This window comes from Rattus norvegicus, chromosome 14 (genome assembly GCF_036323735.1).
Source record: "Rattus norvegicus strain BN/NHsdMcwi chromosome 14, GRCr8, whole genome shotgun sequence".
NCBI lineage: Eukaryota > Metazoa > Chordata > Mammalia > Rodentia > Muridae > Rattus > Rattus norvegicus.
The window spans coordinates 107769366-107791321 of NC_086032.1; the positions used below are offsets into that span (position 1 = coordinate 107769366).

Genomic DNA, 21956 nt, shown 5'->3' on the forward strand with positions numbered 1-21956 from the left:
TAACAGCTAAGCCTTATTTTACTTTGTTAAATAATACCTACACTCTACCCCTGAGAACTTGCATTTCTTAACATCTATAACTGCCTCTAACAAAATCTGCCAGATGTCAGACCGCAACTCCAGGTATCATAACTCTCCTTTTCTTACCCACCAGGCTAGAGGTTCCCTCCCTGGAACCAACTTTACCCACATGCCACTATCAAATGTGTCAAGTACCTTCTGGTCTTGGTAGACACTTTCTCAGGGTGGGCAGAAGCATTCCCCACCGCTAACAAAAAGGCTCAGATAGTCTCTGATCTCCTCCTCTGTGAGATCATCCCTTGATTTGGAATCCCAGCCTTCCTCCTGTCAGACAAAGGTCCCAAATTTACCTTTCAAGTTTCTCAAATCCTACCTAAAGCCCTAAACATCTCTTGGTATTTTCATTTTCCACACCACCCTCAGTCCTCAGGAATGAGAGACTGGTTAGAACTAACCAGTCTTTAAAAATCACCCTTGTCAAACTGTTACAGAAACTTCACCTAGATTGGGTAAAACTCCTATCACTGGCCCTTTTCACCTTCACCAACGGCTCTGACCCTGGTGTTGCCATGACCCTCTATCTTATCTGTATCACCTTCTTTGGTTTGGCAGACTGTTTAAAGGCATCCAGGACATGTTCCATACGAACATTATTAAGTTCTCTGGACTGTAACAAAACCATAACTTTCAATACCTCATCTCGACCACAGTGCCCTAAGAATCCAGAACACATCGATTCTTTGTGGTACTCAGGTGCGTCATCTTCTACGTGCCAGCTGATGAGGAATTTGCACACTGGTGTTTCTCTTCCCTAAATTAGGGGTAATACATAGACAGAAGCTCCTACCAATCTTAGCTGGGGACTCAATAGCCATGTAGCATAACAAAAGGGCAATTCAAATACTGACCCTCCTGGCCACTGCAGGAATAACCACAAGTGTTGTCATAGGTCTAGCCGCCTCCCTAATCTTGAACCATCAGTTCTCTTCCAGTTTATCCAGGACCTCCAGCAAGTAGGTAGCAGTGGCACTTCAAAACCAATGAGGACTAGACCTTCTTACAGCTGAAGAAGGCAGCCTTTGCCTTTTTCTCCAAGAAGAGTGCTGTTTCTATGTCAACCAGTCAGATATAATAAAGAACAAAATCCAACAACTCCAAATGCCTCTGATCCCTAGGCCTTTGAAAACCCTATATGGAAATGGACACTGCCCTTCCTGACTGTTTCTCCTCCTCTTCTTCTTCCTTCTTCCTCCTCCTCCTCCTCCTCCTCCTCTTCCTCCTCCTCCTCCTCCTCCTCCTCTTCCTCCTCCTCTTCCTTTTCTTCCTCTTCTTCTCATTTCTCTGCTTTTATTATTGGACCCTGTTTCACCAACCTCTTCTCCACATTCCTCCAATGACTAATCCCAAAAATTTTCAACCAGTTCCTCTTACGGGATTACAGAGGAGCCCAATGCCCACAACTATTGAATGTATCCCAGGGGTGAGGGTCAACTGCACCCCAAAACTGATAGTGCCCTTGGACAGCAGGAAGCAGTTTTAAAAAGCTGCAGTCCCTATCCCTACCTCACCATCATGCCCCTTTTAATTCTTCTCTTTATGATAAGAAAAAGAATGTTGGCAATCAGTCACCTCCTCAGCCAGCCCCCAAGGGACCCAGTAACACATCATCACTATCTGCCCAGAGGCGATACATTCTTATCGTCTCTCCCATCTCATGTCCTCCTCTGCATGCACCATGGCCCAAATAAAAAACTTCATTTCCCTTCCCCCAACCTTTTCTTTCCTTCCTGCACCCAGGAGTAACCTCTGTGCCCCTTCTTTTTGATAAACCTCCTTCATGAGAACTGTTCCATCACCAGTTGTGCACAGTGGGGTTATCAAAATCTGGTACATGCTGCTGGTTCTCCTAGCTCCCAAAGTAGCTGCCTTTCTCTTCAACAACAACAACAACAACAACAACAACAACAACAACACACACACACACACACACACACACACACACACACACACACACTGCAAGTGCATCAGAATTCATTCAAAAATGGAAAAGAAGTTCTGAACTTGCCCACAATAGGGTAGCTAATGGTTTTACATCCTAGTGGCTGTCTTCTCTCCAAACAGGACTATGGGTCTTGATGGAGAAGATAGCCCTTATTCTACCATGACTACTAGAAGCATAGGGAGACCTTGGGAACCACAAGGATTAACCGAACACAAATACTGAGTTTACCTAGAAAGGAAGAGCAAATATGAGAGGGATCAGAAGAGGAAGGTGCTGAGGGGAATGAAGGGGATGAAGGTACTGAAGGAAAGGGGGTATGAGGGCCTCCTGTTCACAGATGAATACTGGAAAATACAGGAATGTTAAGCAGGTAGTTATCTCTTCAATGATAAACTTCTTTCCACCCAGAAGTCAGGGAGTAGATGTTGTTAATAGCCTGGTGATTCCCTGCTATTAGAGCCAGGCTTCACCTGAATTACCTGGACTCCCCCTAAGCACTGTTTCTCTGTCAATAGAATCCATTCTTACTAAAGAGGTCCTGGTACTTTGCAAAAGAGTTTACTATTATGCTTGTTACAAATACTTCCTCCAAGACCCTTATCCCGAGCACTGTTTCTCAGCCAATAGAACCCATTCATAAGGAAGAGATCACGGATACTTTGCAAAGAAATCTCTGTAGTCAGGTCTTAAGCTTTGTTGTAATAATTGTTACAAGGAAACCTTTTCCCCCCAAAGTTGTACTGCACTTAAATACATCAAAAATAATTGCTCAGGTCAGATTCTAGAAGTTTGAAGTAGCCCAGCTTACTAAGTGACCAGATTTCCTTCTTGCCTCTGGTGGATCATTTCTCTGTCAGCTGCAGCATTTGCGGGGACCCCCACAGAAAGGGACAGAATGATTCACATGTGAGGTGAGAGGATGGAAGGAAACTGACAATGTAGGCTTAAGTGGAACCACTAGCTCAGGGGATTGCACCTTCCCGTAGTGTCCACTTCCTGTAGTGTCCACTTCCCGTAGAGTCAGACAAATAAGGAGCAGCCTAAGAGTGGTAAAAGGGGGGTTGGGTTCTGGCTCTTGGGTTCTTAGCATATGGCTGTGGGAAATGTAGTGGGTTTTAGTCCCTGACCTATTGGACAACTCTACCAATTAAATCTCTCCTGAAAATAAATGTCCAACCCATGGTAGGCAGTACTCAATAGACCACAGCAGAAATTACTTTCAGAATTAAGCAGAAGTAAACAAATAAAGAACACAATGGTAAAAGCCCAAAGTGAAAAGCCCTTATTATCAAGTTTAAAGTATATTTAAATAAAATTGCCCCAGCTAGTTTATAATATTTTATATCATTAGAAGGGTTTGCACTAATTTAAATTATAGTCTAAAAACTCCAAAAACTTAGAAATGCAGCATTTATGGAAAAAAGTTTAATTTCCAAACATTTTCAAATTTTGAGGGTTAAAATATGACTTTCTATAATATTAAATAAGTTATGGCCAAAAAGAGAAAGAAATTAGTTTGGAAAGGACCAAGAGAAGCACACCGAGAACAAAGATTTTTTTCTTGGATAGTTTATGCATTACATTTCAAATGTTATCCTCTTTCTCCCCTTTCCCATACCCCTTCTCCCCTCTCCCTGCTTCTATTAAATGTCACCACTCCCACCTATCCACTCCTACCACCTCAATGCTCTAGCATTCCTGTACACTGGGGATATGGGCCTTCTCGGGACTAAGGGATTTTCTTCCTATTGATGCTGGACAATGCTATCCTCTGCTACATACATGGCTGGAGCCATGTGTCCCTCCATGTGTGCTCAATGGTTGGTGGTTTGGTCCCTGGGGGCTCTGGTGGTGTCTAGTTGGTTGATCTTGTTGTCACAGGCAATATGAAGCTCAAGAAGAAAAAAGACCAAAATGTGAATGTTTCAGTCCTTCTTAGAAGGGAGAACAAAATACTCACAGGAGGAAATACAGGGACAAAGAGTAGAGCAGGGACTGAAGAAAAGGTCATCCAGAGACTGCCCCACCTGGGGAAGCATTCCATATGCTGCCACCAAACCCAGTCACTATTGGTGATGCCAAGAAGTGCTTGCTGACAGGAGCCTGATATGGATGTCTCCTGAGAAGCTCTGCCAGTGCCTTACTGATACAGTTGAGGATGCTTGCAGCTAACCATTGGACTAAGCTCGGGGACCCCAGTGGAGAAGTTAAAGGACTAAAGGGGCTAGAGGGGTTTGTGTAATCCCATAGGAAGAACAATAATATCAATGAACAAAGATATCTTAAGGGGCTGTCTACAGCACAGATCCCACTGGGTCTGCACGATTAGATGTAGAGATTTCAGGTTTGTCTTAATCCGATGTTTTTAAAAAGAGGGTTTATTCTCTGTCTCTGTCTCTCTGTCTCTGTCTCTCTGTCTCTCTGTCTCTGTCTCTCTGTCTCTCTGTCTCTGTCTCTCTGTCTCTCTGTCTCTGTCTCTCTGTCTCTGTCTCTGTCTCTCTCTCTCTCTCTCTCTCTCAACATATGTATGTCATTTTAAAACAGCCTTTGTTTATCCCCTTCCCTATCTCCCCTCTTCTGATTCCCCTTTGATTCAATTTCTCTCCTCAATCCATTTTTTCCTCCTCCTCCCCTTCTGGGGACCTCCTTACAAGTTTCTTAGGCTACAGCCATGAGGCTAGTGCACACACACATACACACACACACAGAGAGAGAGAGAGAGAGAGAGAGAGAGAGAATGCTGGGATCTAGTTTACCTCATTCAATATCCTTCCTAGTTTCACTCATTTTTCTGAAAATTTCATGATTAGATTTCTCTTTACAGCTGAATAAAATTTTATTGAGTAAACACTTTGTTTAGCCACCTCATCTCCTGATGGATATCTAAGCCAATTCTATTTCTTTGCTTCTGTGACAAAAAAAAAAACCCAAACAAACAAACAGAAGAACACACATGTGCAAGTGTCTCTGTGGGAGGGTGCAGTCCTTAGGTGTACATGGAAATTCTACTTTTGAGAACCCTTCATGCTTTTTTCCATAATGACTAAAACGGTTACTACTCCCACCAGCCATGAACGAGTGCCCTCTTTCCCATATCCATGCCAGCATTTTTTATTTTTTAAATGATAGCCATTCTGACTTGGGTGAGATGGAGTCTCAGAGCAGTTTAATTTTCATTTCTCCAGTGGCTAAGGATGTTCAACACCTTTTAAACTACTTATTGTCTGTTTCTTCTATTGAACACTGTTCATTGGCCCGTTTATTTACTGCCATAGTTTTCTCTTTTAACTTGCAATTCTTTATATAGCCTAAAAATCACTCCCTCTATGGAGTACAGCTGTCCAAGCTTTTCTCCACTTCGTAAGCTGTCTGCACACTCCACTGACCATTCCCTTTGCTGTGCAAAACCTCTTAAATTTTACATAGCCACATCTGTTGACATGGGCTCTATTTCTTGTAGAGTCCTGCTCAGAAAGTTCTTGACTGCACCTGTTTAAAATGTACTGTTCCCATCTGTAATGTTTGAAACTGGTTCTACCTAAGCATGTATTCTGAGGGAAGGGAGGAGGAGAACATAATGTAGTTGCGTGAAGCAAGGCCTAAAGAAGTGTGTGAGGAGCAGCTAAATTATCCTCAGTTTTATTAACTAATAGATCAAAAGGAGATGTAGCCATGGCGCCTCACCTACACTTAGACTTGATTTGGATGATGAGATTTTGAACTTTGAGCATGTATTTCTATAAGGCTCTTATAGAAATGGGTTTTACATGTGGCTGGGATATTTGTAGTTAGTGGCCAGGAGTGCAGACAGGCTTCTGGGGTGATCCCTGTAGAGCGTCTGATTTCAGAGCTGGCCTAGCATAAGTGTGGCATGACCTGTGGTTCGACTCTAACTAGTAGAATGTGGCAAAGGTGACAGAGAGTTCCAAGGAACATGTGACTTAACTATGTTGCATAAGATCATGGTGTCTTTTTTTTTTTTTTTTGTCTTGTTTGCTTGCTCTGAAAAAATAAGTGTATGAGAAAACCTATGTGTGCCAATGAACTCTGAGGGTAGTCTCTGGGCAATAGCTAGCATGAAAATAAGTGCCATTTTTACAGCCACAGGAACTGAATTCTGCCAACAGCCTAAGAGAAGGGAAAACGCTTTTCCCTCTGCTGAGCCTCAGCCTTGATAACAACAAGCAGAGGAACCAGTTGTGCTTAAGCTCCCGTCCCACAGATATGGTGAGTGCTGTTGTTGGCCTGTGGCCATGCACTGCACACCAACAGGTAGTGAATACCATGGGGGGCATCCCAGGAAGTTCTGTGTAATCTTTACACCTTGTGTGTCTCCTTTGTCCCACACCATTCTCAGCCCTGATGTGAACATGGTTTGCTGCATATAATAAAGCGAGGTACCTGAACAAGCAGGGTCATCGGGCCACTCTTATCGATTTCTAGAATCTCTCCATTTTTTGTCCCCACAAGAATGTGTCCATGCCCCAGGGTGATTGCACGAATTGAAGGGTTATCCTCCAAAAGCAGGCCTGAGAGGGGAAAATGCTGAATTTAGTAAACACCAGCAAGGCAGGTTAACATTGGGTCTTCTATTTCCAAAGTGCTAGGAGACAGGTATTCTCCACAGAGGAAATAAGCCAATTCAAGCCAGGTTTATTTGGGACAGTTCTTGGGTGGGTTCATTGATTTCACAGGTCAGTGAAATCACCATGGAGAGGGAGACAGAAGGGAGCGGGGAGAGAAAGAAAGGGAGAGGGGGGGAGGGAGAGCGGGAGGGAGGGAGGGAAGGAGGGAGAGAGAGAGAAAGAGAGAGAGAGAGAGAGAGAGAGAGAGAGAGAGAGAGAGAGAGAGAGAATGAATGAATGTCTGGATTATAGAATGAGGAGCCTCTCTTGGGTAAGAGGAAGCCCAGTCCCTGGGCTGGAAAGTTTCCAGTAGAGTAGAGTAGAGGGCAGGATATGCCAGTCATGCCCTGTGACAGGTAGGGACTGAGGGATGCTGGAAGAGCCTGGACCCAGATCCACTTTGGTATGTTAAATATGCACCTCAATCACTTGTCCTAGGTTTGAATCCCAACACTGGGTACTAGGCAATCCTTGATATACCTGCCAGAGACTGAGAGCTCTGACTGGAAGAGAGTAGTGGCTCAGAACCACTACTATTGAGAAGTTGGTATCACTGCCCCCATTCCTGTGAACAGAATGCTTTCAATTGCATATTCAGTGTGGTACCTTTTGAGCTGGTTGACAATGCAGCCCTTTTGATAGCATAAGTCTTCAAGCATCTTTCAAACATATCATCCCAGAGTTCCACAATTCCATCCTTTCCACCTGTTACAAAGCCCTGCAAAGGCATAAGATTATATATTATATATATTACACACACACACAATTACAAGTCACTTTCCCAGCCCCACAAGGGCTCAGGCATTTCTGTGTACATCTTCTAAGTGAACAAAACTGAAAAAAAAAACCAGTGATAACAGTGTTTAAATATTTTCATTATTTTTATGTATAAGAGTATGTTGTCCGGATGTATATATGCATCATGAGCAGGAAGTGTCTGTGGATGTCAGAAAAGGGTAATGGATTCCCAAGAACTAAAATTATACATGAATGTAAGCTGCCATATGGGTATATGGGTACCATATACTATACTTGGGTCCTGTGAAAGAATAGTCAGTACTCTTAACCACTGAGCCAATTCTCTAACCCATGGAAAACTTAGCTCAATACATTTCAATCAAGCTCACAAGAAGAGAGTATTTTGAAGTTCATTATAGTAAATACCCTTATTCTTATTATAGCTGGTCTTCTGCATCTTTGGATTCTGCGCTCACAGAATATGAGGGAAATGGAGTGCTGCATTTGTTCTGAACATGGACGGCTATTGTTCTTGTCATCATTTCCCTAATGCAGAACTACAGTAGCCTGCACAGCATTTCCATAGCATTAGCTTGTTCCAAGTAATCTAGACAATATTCAAAGTACACAGTGGGTGTACATAATTCTAAGTACGTGTGTGTGTGTGTGTGTGTGTGTGTGTGTGTGTGTGCGTGTGTGTGCGCGTGCGCGCACATGTGGCAAGGATATTGGCAAATGCTATTCCAGTTTTTATAGAAGGAACCTGATTCTCTTTGGATCTTAGGATCCCCTAGGGTTCAAGATGGGTTCAGTGGATACTGAGAACATCTGGGTAGAACTGTATCAAAGAGAGTCAATCCTCACCCTAAATATAAGTAGAGTATATTTTATTGAGCTATTCTGGCTTTCATGGTGATTTTACAGCTTACTTTACTAAATACTAAAAGCAATTGACTAGGTTATACCACACTGACTTCCAGGCCTCCACAAATTTTACATTATGTTTTAATTTACAATTCAGCCAAAATCAAATTAACTATCATTATAATGTTGTTGTGGTTTCATCATATTTACTTGATATATTTTAAAAAAATATGTTGAGTAGCTGAAACTGAAGGTCACAGATGAACTAGTACTACCAGCAAATTAGAACTGAATGAAAAGTTGTCTTTTTAGGAATATTAATGGAAAGAGCACTTTAAACATACTGGTAAATAGTGTCTTTGCGGGGAACATGGTGAGGCAGATGAGTAGCTGGGAAGTCTAGAACAATGATCTGGTGTGGATACACACACACACACATCTATATATCTATATCTATATCATATCATATCTATTTATCTATCTATATCTATATCTATATCTATATCTATATCTATATCTATATCTATATCTATATCTATCTATATATATATACCACTTGACCACTCCTGGCAAGTGAACCTGTCTATTCAGGAGCAAACAGGTTATAATACAACCTTTGGTCATAACAAACGAATGCATTGGACAATGAGCTAAATCACTTGTGTTTCTAGGTCTTCATGTGCTGTCACTGAAAGGAAGTCATCACTGAAATACCTGTGGTCTCTTCTGCTCTTGTGTGTCCATATCTACCTCCAGATGCCCTAAGTGACATCTAGGGGTGACAGTCAGGAAGTCCAGGTATGAGAAAATGGAGACATGGTACAGCTACTAACAACAGAAATTACAAAGTCGTGTGCGTTTTCTTCCTTACTATCCTTTGGTTAGTTCTTTCTGAGAACTTCCTAATTCAGCTGGGACTGTTTTTAGATCCAGGCATCTCAGTGGTTCCAAAGCAGATAAGGAAAAGAACCTGACAAACATACCATACCTTGTCCAAGGCATACATAGCGAACACAGGCCCATCGTGAGCCTTTACCGTCTTCAGTAGCAAAACATCCTTCCAGATATAGATATCTCCAGTGGCTGCACCCGAGAACACCAGGTCTTCCATTCGCCCATAAGAAACACACATCATTGTTTCCAACTTTCCAGCACTTCCAAAACTTCCTCTTTTAGAGGTGAAACCCCCACCTGGGATGGAACAAAGGGATTTATTACCTTAGAAAGCCGAATCTTCCCAAGAGCGCATAAAGGATTATCTTTTGAGGAAAGATAATTATGACATTATGTGTCAGAGTAACAAAAACAGCAAGGGCATTATGAGGGTGCTCAACCACGCTGTCAGTATCTACGGTTTCCTACTTGCCATCAGATGTGGTACTAAATGCCAGCATATAATCCTGGACAGAGCCCCTGAGCTAAGGAAATTGGGTCTGGTTAGTAGGAGGAATTAATATGTCTTCTAGTCAGACACACATACACAAACTAGGTGTAGGTCCTCCTCCCAAGGTGAAGTCCTGTGTGGCTGAAGACAGAGACTCAGTGGCTGGGTGTCAAGGAAAGCTTTAACAAGACACAAGAAAAGAATATAGTAGACAGTATGTGATGTGTCTACTTCAGTTTGTTTTCATGGTAGTTATGGAGTAAGAAGGAACTGTTATATAAGAGAGATAATATACAGGAAAAAAGTCGCCAGAATTCTCTACATTCTCTGACCATCACTGATAAAACCGGCTCCATTCAGGACGTTACATCCAGGCTGGCTACTACATTCACCGGGTGCTACTATTGTCTTTCCTATAAATACAAAAAGCACCAGGACATTAGCCCATGCACATGTGTGCATGGTACTATTGGACTGTGGTATTAGGGCTAACATTCAGAATTCAGATATAATTGTAATAATGGCTGAATGGCTTGAATTGAAAAGAGACAGCAACTTTCCCATTGTTTCTTTTCTTTCTTTTTTTTTTTGGCAAAAAATTTTTAATGATGATTTGTTTGAAATGTTAAAGCTCAAAATAATTTGAAGAACATACAAAATGATGTAGTAAATAATGCTCACAGATCAGAAAAATTTAAAATGTTAAATTTTTACATGGTTAAGAGATGTATACTAATTGAACACAACCTCCATCAAAACCATGGTGGCGTTCTTTGTAACGATAAAAAAAAAGTTCATAAAATTCACATTAAACACAAAAGATCACAAATACCTGAAGCAATGCTTTGCAGAAAGAATAATCTTAAATATTACAGTACCAGATTTCAAATTATCTGAGAGAGCCACAGTGACCAAGAAGGCATGGTATGGACACAAAGTCAGGGATGGTTAAGAGTAGAGAAGAACAGAGCAGCAAGTTATAAACATTCATAGCTACACACACTGGATTTGGACAAAGATATTGAAACCATACATTGAAAAAGAGACAATCTTGTGAGTCCTCATGCAGGAGAATGAAACTGGATCCTTACTTTGCGTGGTGCACAGCAGTCAATGGAAAATGAATTAAAGACATGATTGTAAGACTCAGAACTCAAACCATGAGGAAAAACCATAGGTGCATGCAGTGGCTTTCCTAAAAGGACTGTAGGATCTCAGGTGATTATCACAGGGCTTACGCAGTATAAACACATGAAATCAAAATGTTGCTATGTTAGCAAAAGATAATAATCAGCAGGATGAAAATATAGATTATAGAATAGAAAAAACAGCCAATTATATATCTAAAAAGGGTTGAAACCTAAAATTATAAAGAATTCAAAATTTAAACGTGGGAAATTCATCTAGTCAATAAATAGAACAGTGGCTTACATTCATGGTCCTCAAAGGAAGAAAGGTAAACATCTAATAAATTTATGGAAAATTTTCACTATCCAAATGAGCTGAGTGCAACTGAAAATTACATTATGAGTCTATATTATTTCAGTAGAAATGGGTATCATCAAGAATAAAGAATAGCTTCCTGGTTGCTGCCGCTGCAGAGAGCCCTTGGGCAGCAACCCGCGAGCAAACTTGAGCCTCGGGACCACAGGTAAGACCAACTTGTCTGCTGCAAGAGAGCTGCCTGGTGAGATCGGGACACACAGAGGCAGAGTTCATCTAGGACCGGGCATGTCCTGTGTTTGCCGGAGGTCCCACGCCCGCGGATCCCGGCCTGCAGCAGCTCTCTGCTCCCAGACCCTGTGGGAAAGAGACCTCACCGCCTGATCAGGTGGGCACTCCTGAGGCTGCAGAGCGGAAGAGACCACCAACACTGCCCACCCCTGCCCACATCCCTGGCCCAAGAGGAAACTGTATAAGGCCTCTGGGCTCCCGTGGGGGAGAGCCCAGGAGCGGCAGGACCCCTGCCTGAGACACCACCGAAACCTGAAGGAAACAGACCGGATAAACAGTTCTCTGCACCCAAATCCAGTGGGAGGGAGAGCTAAACCTTCAGAGAGGCAGACAAGCCTGGGAAACCAGAAGAGACTGCTCTCTGTGCACACATCTCGGACGCCAGAGGAAAACACCAAAGGCCATCTGGAACCCTGGTGCACTGAAGCTCCCGGAAGGGGCGGCACAGGTCTTCCTGATTGCTGCCACTGCAGAGAGCCCGTGGGCAGCACCCCACGAGCGAACTTGAGCCTCGGGACCACAGGTAAGACCAACTTTTCTGCTGCAAGAAAGCTGCCTGGTGAACTCAAGACACAGGCCCACAGGAACACCTGAAGACCTGTAGAGACGAAAAACTACACACCCGAAAGCAGAACACTCTGTCCCCATAACTGACTGAAAGAGAGGAAAACAGGTCTACAGCACTCCTGACACACAGGCTTATAGGACAGTCTAGCCACTGTCAGAAATAGCAGAACAAAGTAACACTAGAGATAATCTGATGGCGAGAGGCAAGCGCAGGAACCCAAGCAACAGAAACCAAGACTACATGGCACCATCGGAGCACAATTCTCCCACCAAAACAAACATGGAATATCCAAACACACCAGAAAAGCAAGATCTAGTTTCAAAATCATATTTGATCATGATGCTGGAGGAATTCAAGAAAGACATGAAGAACTCCCTTAGGGAAACACAGGAAAACATTAATAAACAAGTAGAAGCCTACAGAGAGGAATCGCAAAAATCCCTGAAAGAATTCCAGGAAAACACAATCAAACAGTTGAAGGAATTAAAAATGGAAATAGAAGCAATCAAGAAAGAACACATGGAAACAACCCTGGATATAGAAAACCAAAAGAAGAGACAAGGAGCTGTAGATACAAGCTTCACCAACAGAATACAAGAGATGGAAGAGAGAATCTCAGGAGCAGAAGATTCCATAGAAATCATTGACTCAACTGTCAAAGATAATGTAAAGCAGAAAAAGCTACTGGTCCAAAACATACAGGAAATCCAGGACTCAATGAGAAGATCAAACCTAAGGATAATAGGTATAGAAGAGAGTGAAGACTCCCAGCTCAAAGGACCAGTAAATATCTTCAACAAAATCATAGAAGAAAACTTCCCTAACCTAAAAAAAGAGATACCCATAGGCATACAAGAAGCCTACAGAACTCCAAATAGATTGGACCAGAAAAGAAACACCTCCCGTCACATAATAGTCAAAACACCAAATGCACAAAATAAAGAAAGAATATTAAAAGCAGTAAGGGAAAAAGGTCAAGTAACATATAAAGGCAGACCTATCAGAATCACACCAGACTTCTCGCCAGAAACTATGAAGGCCAGAAGATCCTGGACTGATGTCATACAGACCCTAAGAGAACACAAATTCCAGCCCAGGTTACTGTATCCTGCAAAACTCTCAATTAACATAGATGGAGAAACCAAGATATTCCATGACAAAACCAAATTTACACAATATCTTTCTACAAATCCAGCACTACAAAGGATAATAAATGGTAAAGCCCAACATAAGGAGGCAAGCTATACCCTAGAAGAAGCAAGAAACTAATCGTCTTGGCAACAAAACAAAGAGAATGAAAGCACACAAACATAACCTCACATCCAAATATGAATATAACGGGAAGCAATAATCACTATTCCTTAATATCTCTCAACATCAATGGCCTCAACTCCCCAATAAAAAGAAATAGATTAACAAACTGGATACGCAATGAGGACCCTGCATTCTGCTGCCTACAGGAAACACACCTCAGAGACAAAGACAGACACTACCTCAGAGTGAAAGGCTGGAAAACAACTTTCCAAGCAAATGGTCAGAAGAAGCAAGCTGGAGTAGCCATTCTAATATCAAATAAAATCAATTTTCAACTAAAGTCATCAAAAAAGATAAGGAAGGATATTTCATATTCATCAAAGGAAAAATCCACCAAGATGAACTCTCAATCCTAAATATCTATGCCCCAAATACAAGGGCACCTACATATGTAAAAGAAACCTTACTAAAGCTCAAAACACACATTGGACCTCACACAATAATAGTGGGAGATTTCAACACCCCACTCTCATCAATGGACAGATCATGGAAACAGAAATTAAACAGAGATGTAGACAGACTAAGAGAAGTCATGAGCCAAATGGACCTAACGGATATTTATAGAACATTCTATCCTAAAGCAAAAGGATATACCTTCTTCTCAGCTCCTCATGGTACTTTCTCCAAAATTGACCATATAATTGGTCAAAAAACGGGCCTCAACAGGTACAGAAAGATAGAAATAATCCCATGCGTGCTATCGGACCACCACGGCCTAAAACTGGTCTTCAATAACAATCAAGGAAGAATGTCCACATATACTTGGGAATTGAACAATGCTCTACTCAATGATAACCTGGTCAAGGAAGAAATAAAGAAAGAAATTAAAAACTTTTTAGAATTTAATGAAAATGAAGGTACAACATACCCAAACTTATGAGACACAATGAAAGCTGTGCTAAGAGGAAAACTCATAGCGCTGAGTGCCTGCAGAAAGAAACAGGAAAGAGCATAGGTCAGCAGCTTGACAGCACACCTAAAAGCTCTAGAACAAAAAGAAGCAAATACACCCAGGAGGAGTAGAAGGCAGGAAATAATCAAACTCAGAGCTGAAATCAACCAAGTAGAAACAAAAAGGACCAAAGAAAGAATCAACAGAACCAAAAGTTGGTTCTTTGAGAAAATCAACAAGATAGATAAACCCTTAGCCAGACTAACGAGAGGACACAGAGAGTGCATCCAAATTAACAAAATCAGAAATGAAAAGGGAGACATAACAACAGATTCAGAGGAAATTCAAAAAATCATCAGATCTTACTATAAAAACCTATATTCAACAAAACTTGAAAATCTTCAGGAAAGGGACAATTTCCTAGACAGATACCAGGTACCGAAGTTAAATCAGGAACAGATAAACCAGTTAAACAACCCCATAACTCCTAAGGAAATAGAAGCAGTCATTAAAGGTCTCCCAACCAAAAAGAGCCCAGGTCCAGACGGGTTTAGTGCAGAATTCTATCAAACCTTCATAGAAGACCTCATACCAATATTATCCAAACTATTCCACAAAATTGAAACAGATGGATCACTACCGAATACCTTCTACGAAGCCACAATTACTCTTATACCTAAACCACACAAAGACACAACAAAGAAAGAGAACTTCAGACCAATTTCCCTTATGAATATCGACGCAAAAATACTCAACAAAATTCTGGCAAACCGAATCCAAGAGCACATCAAAACAATCATCCACCATGACCAAGTAGGCTTCATCCCAGGCATGCAGGGATGGTTTAATATACGGAAAACCATCAACGTGATCCATTATATAAACAAACTGAAAGAACAAAACCACATGATCATTTCATTAGACGCTGAGAAAGCATTTGACAAAATTCAACACCCCTTCATGATAAAAGTCCTGGAAAGAATAGGAATTCAAGGCCCATACCTGAACATAGTAAAAGCCATATACAGCAAACCAGTTGCTAACATTAAACTAAATGGAGAGAAACTTGAAGCAATCCCACTAAAATCAGGGACTAGACAAGGCTGCCCACTCTCTCCCTACTTATTCAATATAGTTCTTGAAGTTCTAGCCAGAGCAATCAGACAACAAAAGGAGGTCAAGGGGATACAGATCGGAAAAGAAGAAGTCAAAATATCACTATTTGCAGATGATATGATAGTATGTTTAAGTGATCCCAAAAGTTCCACCAGAGAACTACTAAAGCTGATAAACAACTTCAGCAAAGTGGCTGGGTATAAAATTAACTCAAATAAATCAGTTTCCTTCCTCTATACAAAAGAGAAACAAGCCGAGAAAGAAATTAGGGAAACGACACCCTTCATAATAGACCCAAATAATATAAAGTACCTCGGTGTGACTTTAACCAAGCAAGTAAAAGATCTGTACAATAAGAACTTCAAGACACTGAAGAAGGAAATTGAAGAAGACCTCAGAAGATGGAAAGATCTCCCATGCTCATGGATTGGCAGGAATAATATAGTAAAAATGGCCATTTTACCAAAAGCGATCTACAGATTCAATGCAATCCCCATCAAAATACCAATCCAATTCTTCAAAGAGTTAGACAGAACAATTTGCAAATTCATCTGGAATAACAAAAAACCCAGGATAGCTAAAGCTATCCTCAACAATAAAAGGACTTCAGGGGGAATCACTATCCCTGAACTCAAGCAGTATTACAGAGCAATAGTGATAAAAACTGCATGGTATTGGTACAGAGACAGACAGATAGACCAATGGAATAGAATTGAAGACCCAGAAATGAACCCACACACCTATGGTCACTTGATTTTTGACAAAGGAGCCAAAACCATCAAATGGAAAAAGATAGCATTTTCAGCAAATGGTGCTGGTTCAACTGGAGGTCAACATGTAGAAGAATGCAGATCGATCCATGCATATCACCCTGTACAAAGCTTAAGTCCAAGTGGATCAAGGACCTCCACATCAAAGCAGACACACTCAAACTAATAGAAGAAAAACTAGGGAAGCATCTGGAACACATGGGCACTGGAAAAAATTTCCTAAACCAAACACCAATGGCTTACGCTCTAAGATCAAGAATCAACAAATGGGATCTCATAAAACTGCAAAGCTTCTGTAAGGCAAAGGACACTGTGGTTAGGACAAAACGGCAACCAACAGATTGGGAAAAGATCTTTACCAATCCTACAACAGATAGAGGCCTTATATCCAAAATATACAAAGAACTCAAGAAGTTAGACCACAGGGAAACAAATAACCCTATTAAAAAATGGGGCTCAGAGCTAAACAAAGAATTCACAGCTGAGGAATGCCGAATGGCGGAGAAACACCTAAAGAAATGTTCAACATCTTTAGTCATAAGGGAAATGCAAATCAAAACAACCCTGAGATTTCACCTCACACCAGTGAGAATGGCTAAGATCAAAAACTCAGGGGACAACAGATGCTGGCGAGGATGTGGAGAAAGAGGAACACTCCTCCATTGTTGGTGGGATTGCAAACTGGTACAACCATTCTGGAAATCAGTCTGGAGGATCCTCAGAAAATTGGACATTGAACTGCCTGAGGATCCAGCTATACTTCTCTTGGGCATATACCCAAAAGATGCCCCAACATATAAAAAAGACACGTGCTCCACTATGTTCATTGCAGCCTTATTTATAATAGCCAGAAGCTAGAAAGAACCCAGATGCCCTTCAACAGAGGAATGGATACAGAAAATGTGGTACATCTATACAATGGAATATTACTCAGCTATCAAAAACAACGACTTTATGAAATTCGTAGGCAAATGGTTGGAACTGGAAAATATCATCCTGAGTGAGCTAACCCAAACACAGAAAGACATACATGGTATGCACTCACTGATAAGTGGCTATTAGTCCAAATGCTTGAATTACCCTAGATGCCTAGAACAAATGAAACTCAAGACAGATGATCAAAATGTGAATGCTTCACTCCTTCTTTAAAAGGGGAACAAGAATACCCTTGGCAGGGAAAAGAGAGGCAAAGATTAAAACAGACACAGAAGGAACACCATTCAGAGCCTGCCCCACATGTGGCCCATACATATACAGCCATCCAATTAGACAAGATGAATGCAGCAAAGAAGTGCAGCCCGACAGGAGCCGGATGTATATCGCTCCTGAGAGACACAGCCAGAATACAGCAAATACAGAGGCGAATGCCAGCAGCAAACCACTGAACTGAGAACGGGACCCCTGTTGAAGGAATCAGAGAAAGAACTTGAAGAGCTTGAAGGAGCTCGATACCCCTTATGAACAACAATGCCAATCAACCAGAGCTTCCAGGGACTAAGCCACTACCTAAAGACTATACATGGACTGACCCTGGACTCTGACCTCATAGGTAGCAATGAATATTCTAGTAAGATCACCAGTGGAAGGGGAAGCCCTTGGTCCTGCTAAGACTGAACCCCCAGTGAACGTGATTGTTGGGGGAGGGCACTAATGGGGGGAGGGTGGGGAGGGGAACTCCCATAAAGAAGGGGAGGGGGAGGGATTAGGGGGATGTTTGCCTGGAAACCGGGAAAGGGAATAACACTCGAAATGTAAATAAGAAACACTCATGTCAAAAAAAAAAAAGAATGTTAAAAAAAAGAATAAAGAATAATAAATGCTAGAAACAATAGCAGAAGGAAGAAATCTATTGCTAGTGTAATATAAACTGTTTCAAGTATTGTTGGAATCATTTTGGAGTTTCCTCAGAAAACAAAATTGTAACCACTGTTTGATCTGTTCTACAGCTCCTGAAAATCCAGCCAAAAAGATTGGAGCCAGCAAAAAAATTTTGCACACCTAGGTTCACTGCAGCAGAAAGCCTGATAGCCAAGAAGTCATTCAGGGATGAGCAATACAGACAAAGTAGTAAATGGATACCACGGAGCTCCATATAATATACAGGAAAGTGAATGGAACCAAGCAAGGGTCATGTCAAAATAACAAAGCCAGAGTCAGGAAGACAAACATATGTTTCATCTTCTATGTAGAACACAGATTTTGAGTGGGGAAGGACCATATGAGAGGACATGGGGGAGGAAAGGGAACATCGAGAAGAGAGGATGGCAGACATGAGCAAAATCCTGACATAAATGGATGACGGTGCCACAAGGAATTCAATTACATAGTATCCCAACAACTTAAAAATAATATTTTAAAAATCTTTAGAAATGAATTATGATTAAAATAAAAACAAGGAAGTGTTCTATAGATATTTGTTACATCTATTTGGTTCATAACTTCTGTTAGTTTCATTGGGTCTCTGTTTAGTTCCTGTTTCCATGATCTGTCCATTGATCAGTGTTGAAGTCTTCCACTATTATTGTGTGAGACACTTTGAGTTTTAGTAGTTTCTTTTATGAATGTGGGTGCCCCTGCATTTGGAGCATAGAATTGAGAGATCATTTTGGTAGATTTTTTCCTTTGATGAGTATGAAGTGTCCTTCCTTATCTTTTTTTTTTTTTTTGATAACTTTTGGTTGAAAGTCGATTTTTTTTGATATTCTAATGGATGCTCCAGCTTGTTTCTTGGGATCATTTGCTCGGAAAATTGTTTTCTAGCCTTTTACTCTGAGGTAGTCTGTCTTTGTCACTGAGGTGCGTTTCCTGTGTGCAGCAAAATCTGGGTCCTGTTTATATATCCAATCTGTTAGTCTGTGCCTTTTTATTAGGTATTGAGTCCATTGATATTAAGAGACATTAAGGAAAAGTGATTGTTGCTTCCTGTTATTTTTGTTGTTAGAGATGGATTTATGTTTGTGTGGCTGCCTTCTTTAGGGTTAACTGAAATTAAATTACTTTTTTGCTTTTTCTAGGGTGTACTTTCCCTCCTTGTGTTGGAGTTTTCCATCTATTATCCTTTGTAGGGATGGATTCGTAGAAAGATATTGTATAAATTTGGTTTTGTCATGGAATATCTCGCTTTCTCCATCTATGCTAATTGTGAGTTTTGCTGAGTATAGTAGCCTAGGCTGGCATTTGTGTTCTCTTAGGGTCAATATGTCATCTGTGCAGGATCTTCTAGCTTTCATAGTCTCTGGTGAGAAGTCTGGTGTAATTCTCATACGTCTGCTTTTATATGTTATTTGCCCTTTTCCCTTACTGCTTTTAATATTCTTTGTTTTGTGCATTTGGTGTTTGATTATTATGTGACAGAAGGAGTTTCTTTTCTGGTCCAGTCTATTTGGAGTTCTGTAGGCTTCTTGTAGTTCATGGGCATCTCTTTCTCTAAATTATGGAAGTTTTCTTCTATAATTTTATTAAAGATATTTCCTGGTCCTTTTAGTTGGGAATCTTTGCTCTCTTCTATACCTATTATCCTTAGATTTGGTCTTCTCATTGTGCCCTGGATTTCCTGTATGTTTTGGGTTAGGAGCTTTTTGCATTTTGCATTTTTTTTGGCTATTGTGTCAATGTTTTCTATGGTATCTTCTGCCCCTGAGATTCTCTCTTCAATCTCTTATATTCTGTTGATGATGCTTGCGTCTATGACTTCTGACCTCTTTTCTAGGTTTTCTATATCCAGAGTTGTCTCTATTTGTGATTTCTTTTTTGTTTCTATTTCCATTTTTAGATCCTGGATGGTTTTGTTCAATTCCTTCACCTGTTTGGTTGAGTTTTCCTGTAACTCTTTAAGGGATTTTGTGTTTCCTCTTCAAGGACTTCTACTTGTTTACCTGTGTTGTCCTTTATTTCTTTAAGGGAGTTATTTATGTCTTTTTAAAGTCCTCTATCATCATCATAAGATGTGATTTTAAATCCAAATCTTGTATTTCTGGTATGTTGGGGTATCCAGGGCTTGCTGTGGTGGGAGAACTAGGTTCTGATGATGCCAAGTAGTCTTGGTTTCTGTTGCTTAGATTCTTGCACTTGCCTCACCATCTTGTTATCACTGATGTTAGTTGGTCTTTCTGTCTCTGACTGGAGCATGTTCTACCTGTGGACCTGTGAGCCTATGATCTTAGGACTGTGAGAGCACTCCTGGGAGACCCACACTCTCCGGGCGGGATTTGGGTCCAGAGGGCTATGCAAAACCTTAGCTCTGGACTCTTGTCAACATAGAATCTAACAGATACTTATTTTGTACCTTTCATGTACAGAGTCAAGGTTTAATTCATATGCTAAATTTGGCAATATATTATTAAAAGAATCCTCAAAATATTGAAAACTTTATTCAACCAAAGTAATTACATTCTACTCATCACTACAACATAATTATAACTTTCAGGTCAGATGACTAAATATAAAATTCATTGTTTACATGACAGAGCATTTCCCAAAACTTTTTAAACATAGTGACAATGCATACCATTGTATACGGTTTCATGTTTCATGCTGTAGCCAGTGAACAGTCCAATGCAAAGCTGGGAGAGTATATTATATAAGCACATTTACATTTCAGTTTGCAGAGAGACTGGGCACATAATGGCAATAGGACACCTCATAGCTGCATAATGAGTAATTCAAACTTCAATGCAAATGAAATAAAATGCAAATAACCACGTACCTGCTTGTTGCCAGAACTTGATATGCTTAATCCCAACTGTCACCAACTTGTCAGCATGGTGTGGATTACATTTTACCACAAATATTTTATCTTTGTGTCCCCTGTAAGAGACAAACAGGGAAAAATAATGCCTAGTTTGGATGAAAGTGTTGATAGAGTTATATTAAAAACATATACTTGGTTTAATTTTCATTAACAGTATTTAATAGGATAAATAAGCAACCAGAAATGTTTAAAATACACAAGAGTCTCTTATAAAGTAATAACACTGGGGTACATGTTTGGGACTATGCTCTCTTAACTAATTATTCCCACATTTACCTGCTTAATTATCAGTTAAAAAAAAAAAAGAAGTCTGGGTTGGGGATTTAGCTCAGTGGTAGAGCGCTTGCCTAGGAAGCACAAGGCCCTGGGTTCGGTCCCCAGCTCCGAAAAAAAAAAAAAAAAGAAGTCTGACGTCTTCATAAGATAAAATTAATTGCACCACTATAGATTGCATGTAATTCTGAGATAGTGAGATCTTGGGCAGGAGAAATAGAAGGGATGAACGTTCTGTGGAAGATCTTTCAGTTTAAGCTGATTTTTGGCTAGAAATATATTCACTATAAATTGGAGCCCCTGACACACATAGCCATTGAGAGAGAAAGAATGGTTTGTACGGACTCAGCTTTTGTGCATATTAACACAACATTTAGGTTGACTTCCAGGCAAGACCTGTCCCCTGGTGTTAAAATACCACGGTTGTTATGGAGGTAACTAATCGCTTTCTCTCTGTATGTGAGATTGACTCTCTAGGAGGGAATGCATGCCTTGTACTGTAAACCTTGTCCAAAGTTTGAGGCTGAAGAAGCCATAGGCCATGATGGGGAAGCTACTGCTGTTTTGCTAAGTGGACATGATGTCTCTTGTCAAATTGTCTTTTGAATACTTTGTTTATGCTCACAGTTTAGTGCTACTGTCAGCTTGGGTCAGGGACACTTCTTTTGTTGTTGTTGGAGGTTATCACAGAGCTTTATAACTGGCCAAAATGCTGAGAATAAGTGACTGATGAATACTCAAGCCTATGTGGGACATACGTATCACACCTCCAAGTCAAGAAAGGTAGAAAACAGTGTAAGAGCTACAGTAAAAGGTGTTGTGAAACACTGTCTTCCAGGCACTCCTGTATTCTCAGCATCAGTAATTACCTGTATAAGGCTTCCATACGGGCCCGTCAGCATTCC

The 21956-nt window shown here is 40.8% G+C and overlaps 1 protein-coding gene across 10 annotated transcripts in view; it reads right to left on the reverse strand.

Moving 5' to 3' along the window:
• Window positions 1–21956, reverse strand: part of Eml6 (EMAP like 6) — a 354900-nt gene that overhangs the window by 117473 nt on the left and 215471 nt on the right. For all 10 annotated transcript variants that reach the window (XR_010057763.1, XR_010057765.1, XR_010057762.1 and 7 more), the window contains 4 exons: window positions 20734–20834; window positions 9239–9441; window positions 7255–7366; window positions 6425–6552 (listed from right to left, as the gene is read on the reverse strand). Coding sequence is in view for 5 of the 10 variants with exons in the window: in XM_063273849.1 (XP_063129919.1) it covers window positions 6425–6552; window positions 7255–7366; window positions 9239–9441; window positions 20734–20834 (544 nt within the window). In the remaining 5 variants the exon portion in view is untranslated. The remainder of the gene's footprint in view (window positions 1–6424; window positions 6553–7254; window positions 7367–9238; window positions 9442–20733; window positions 20835–21956) is intronic.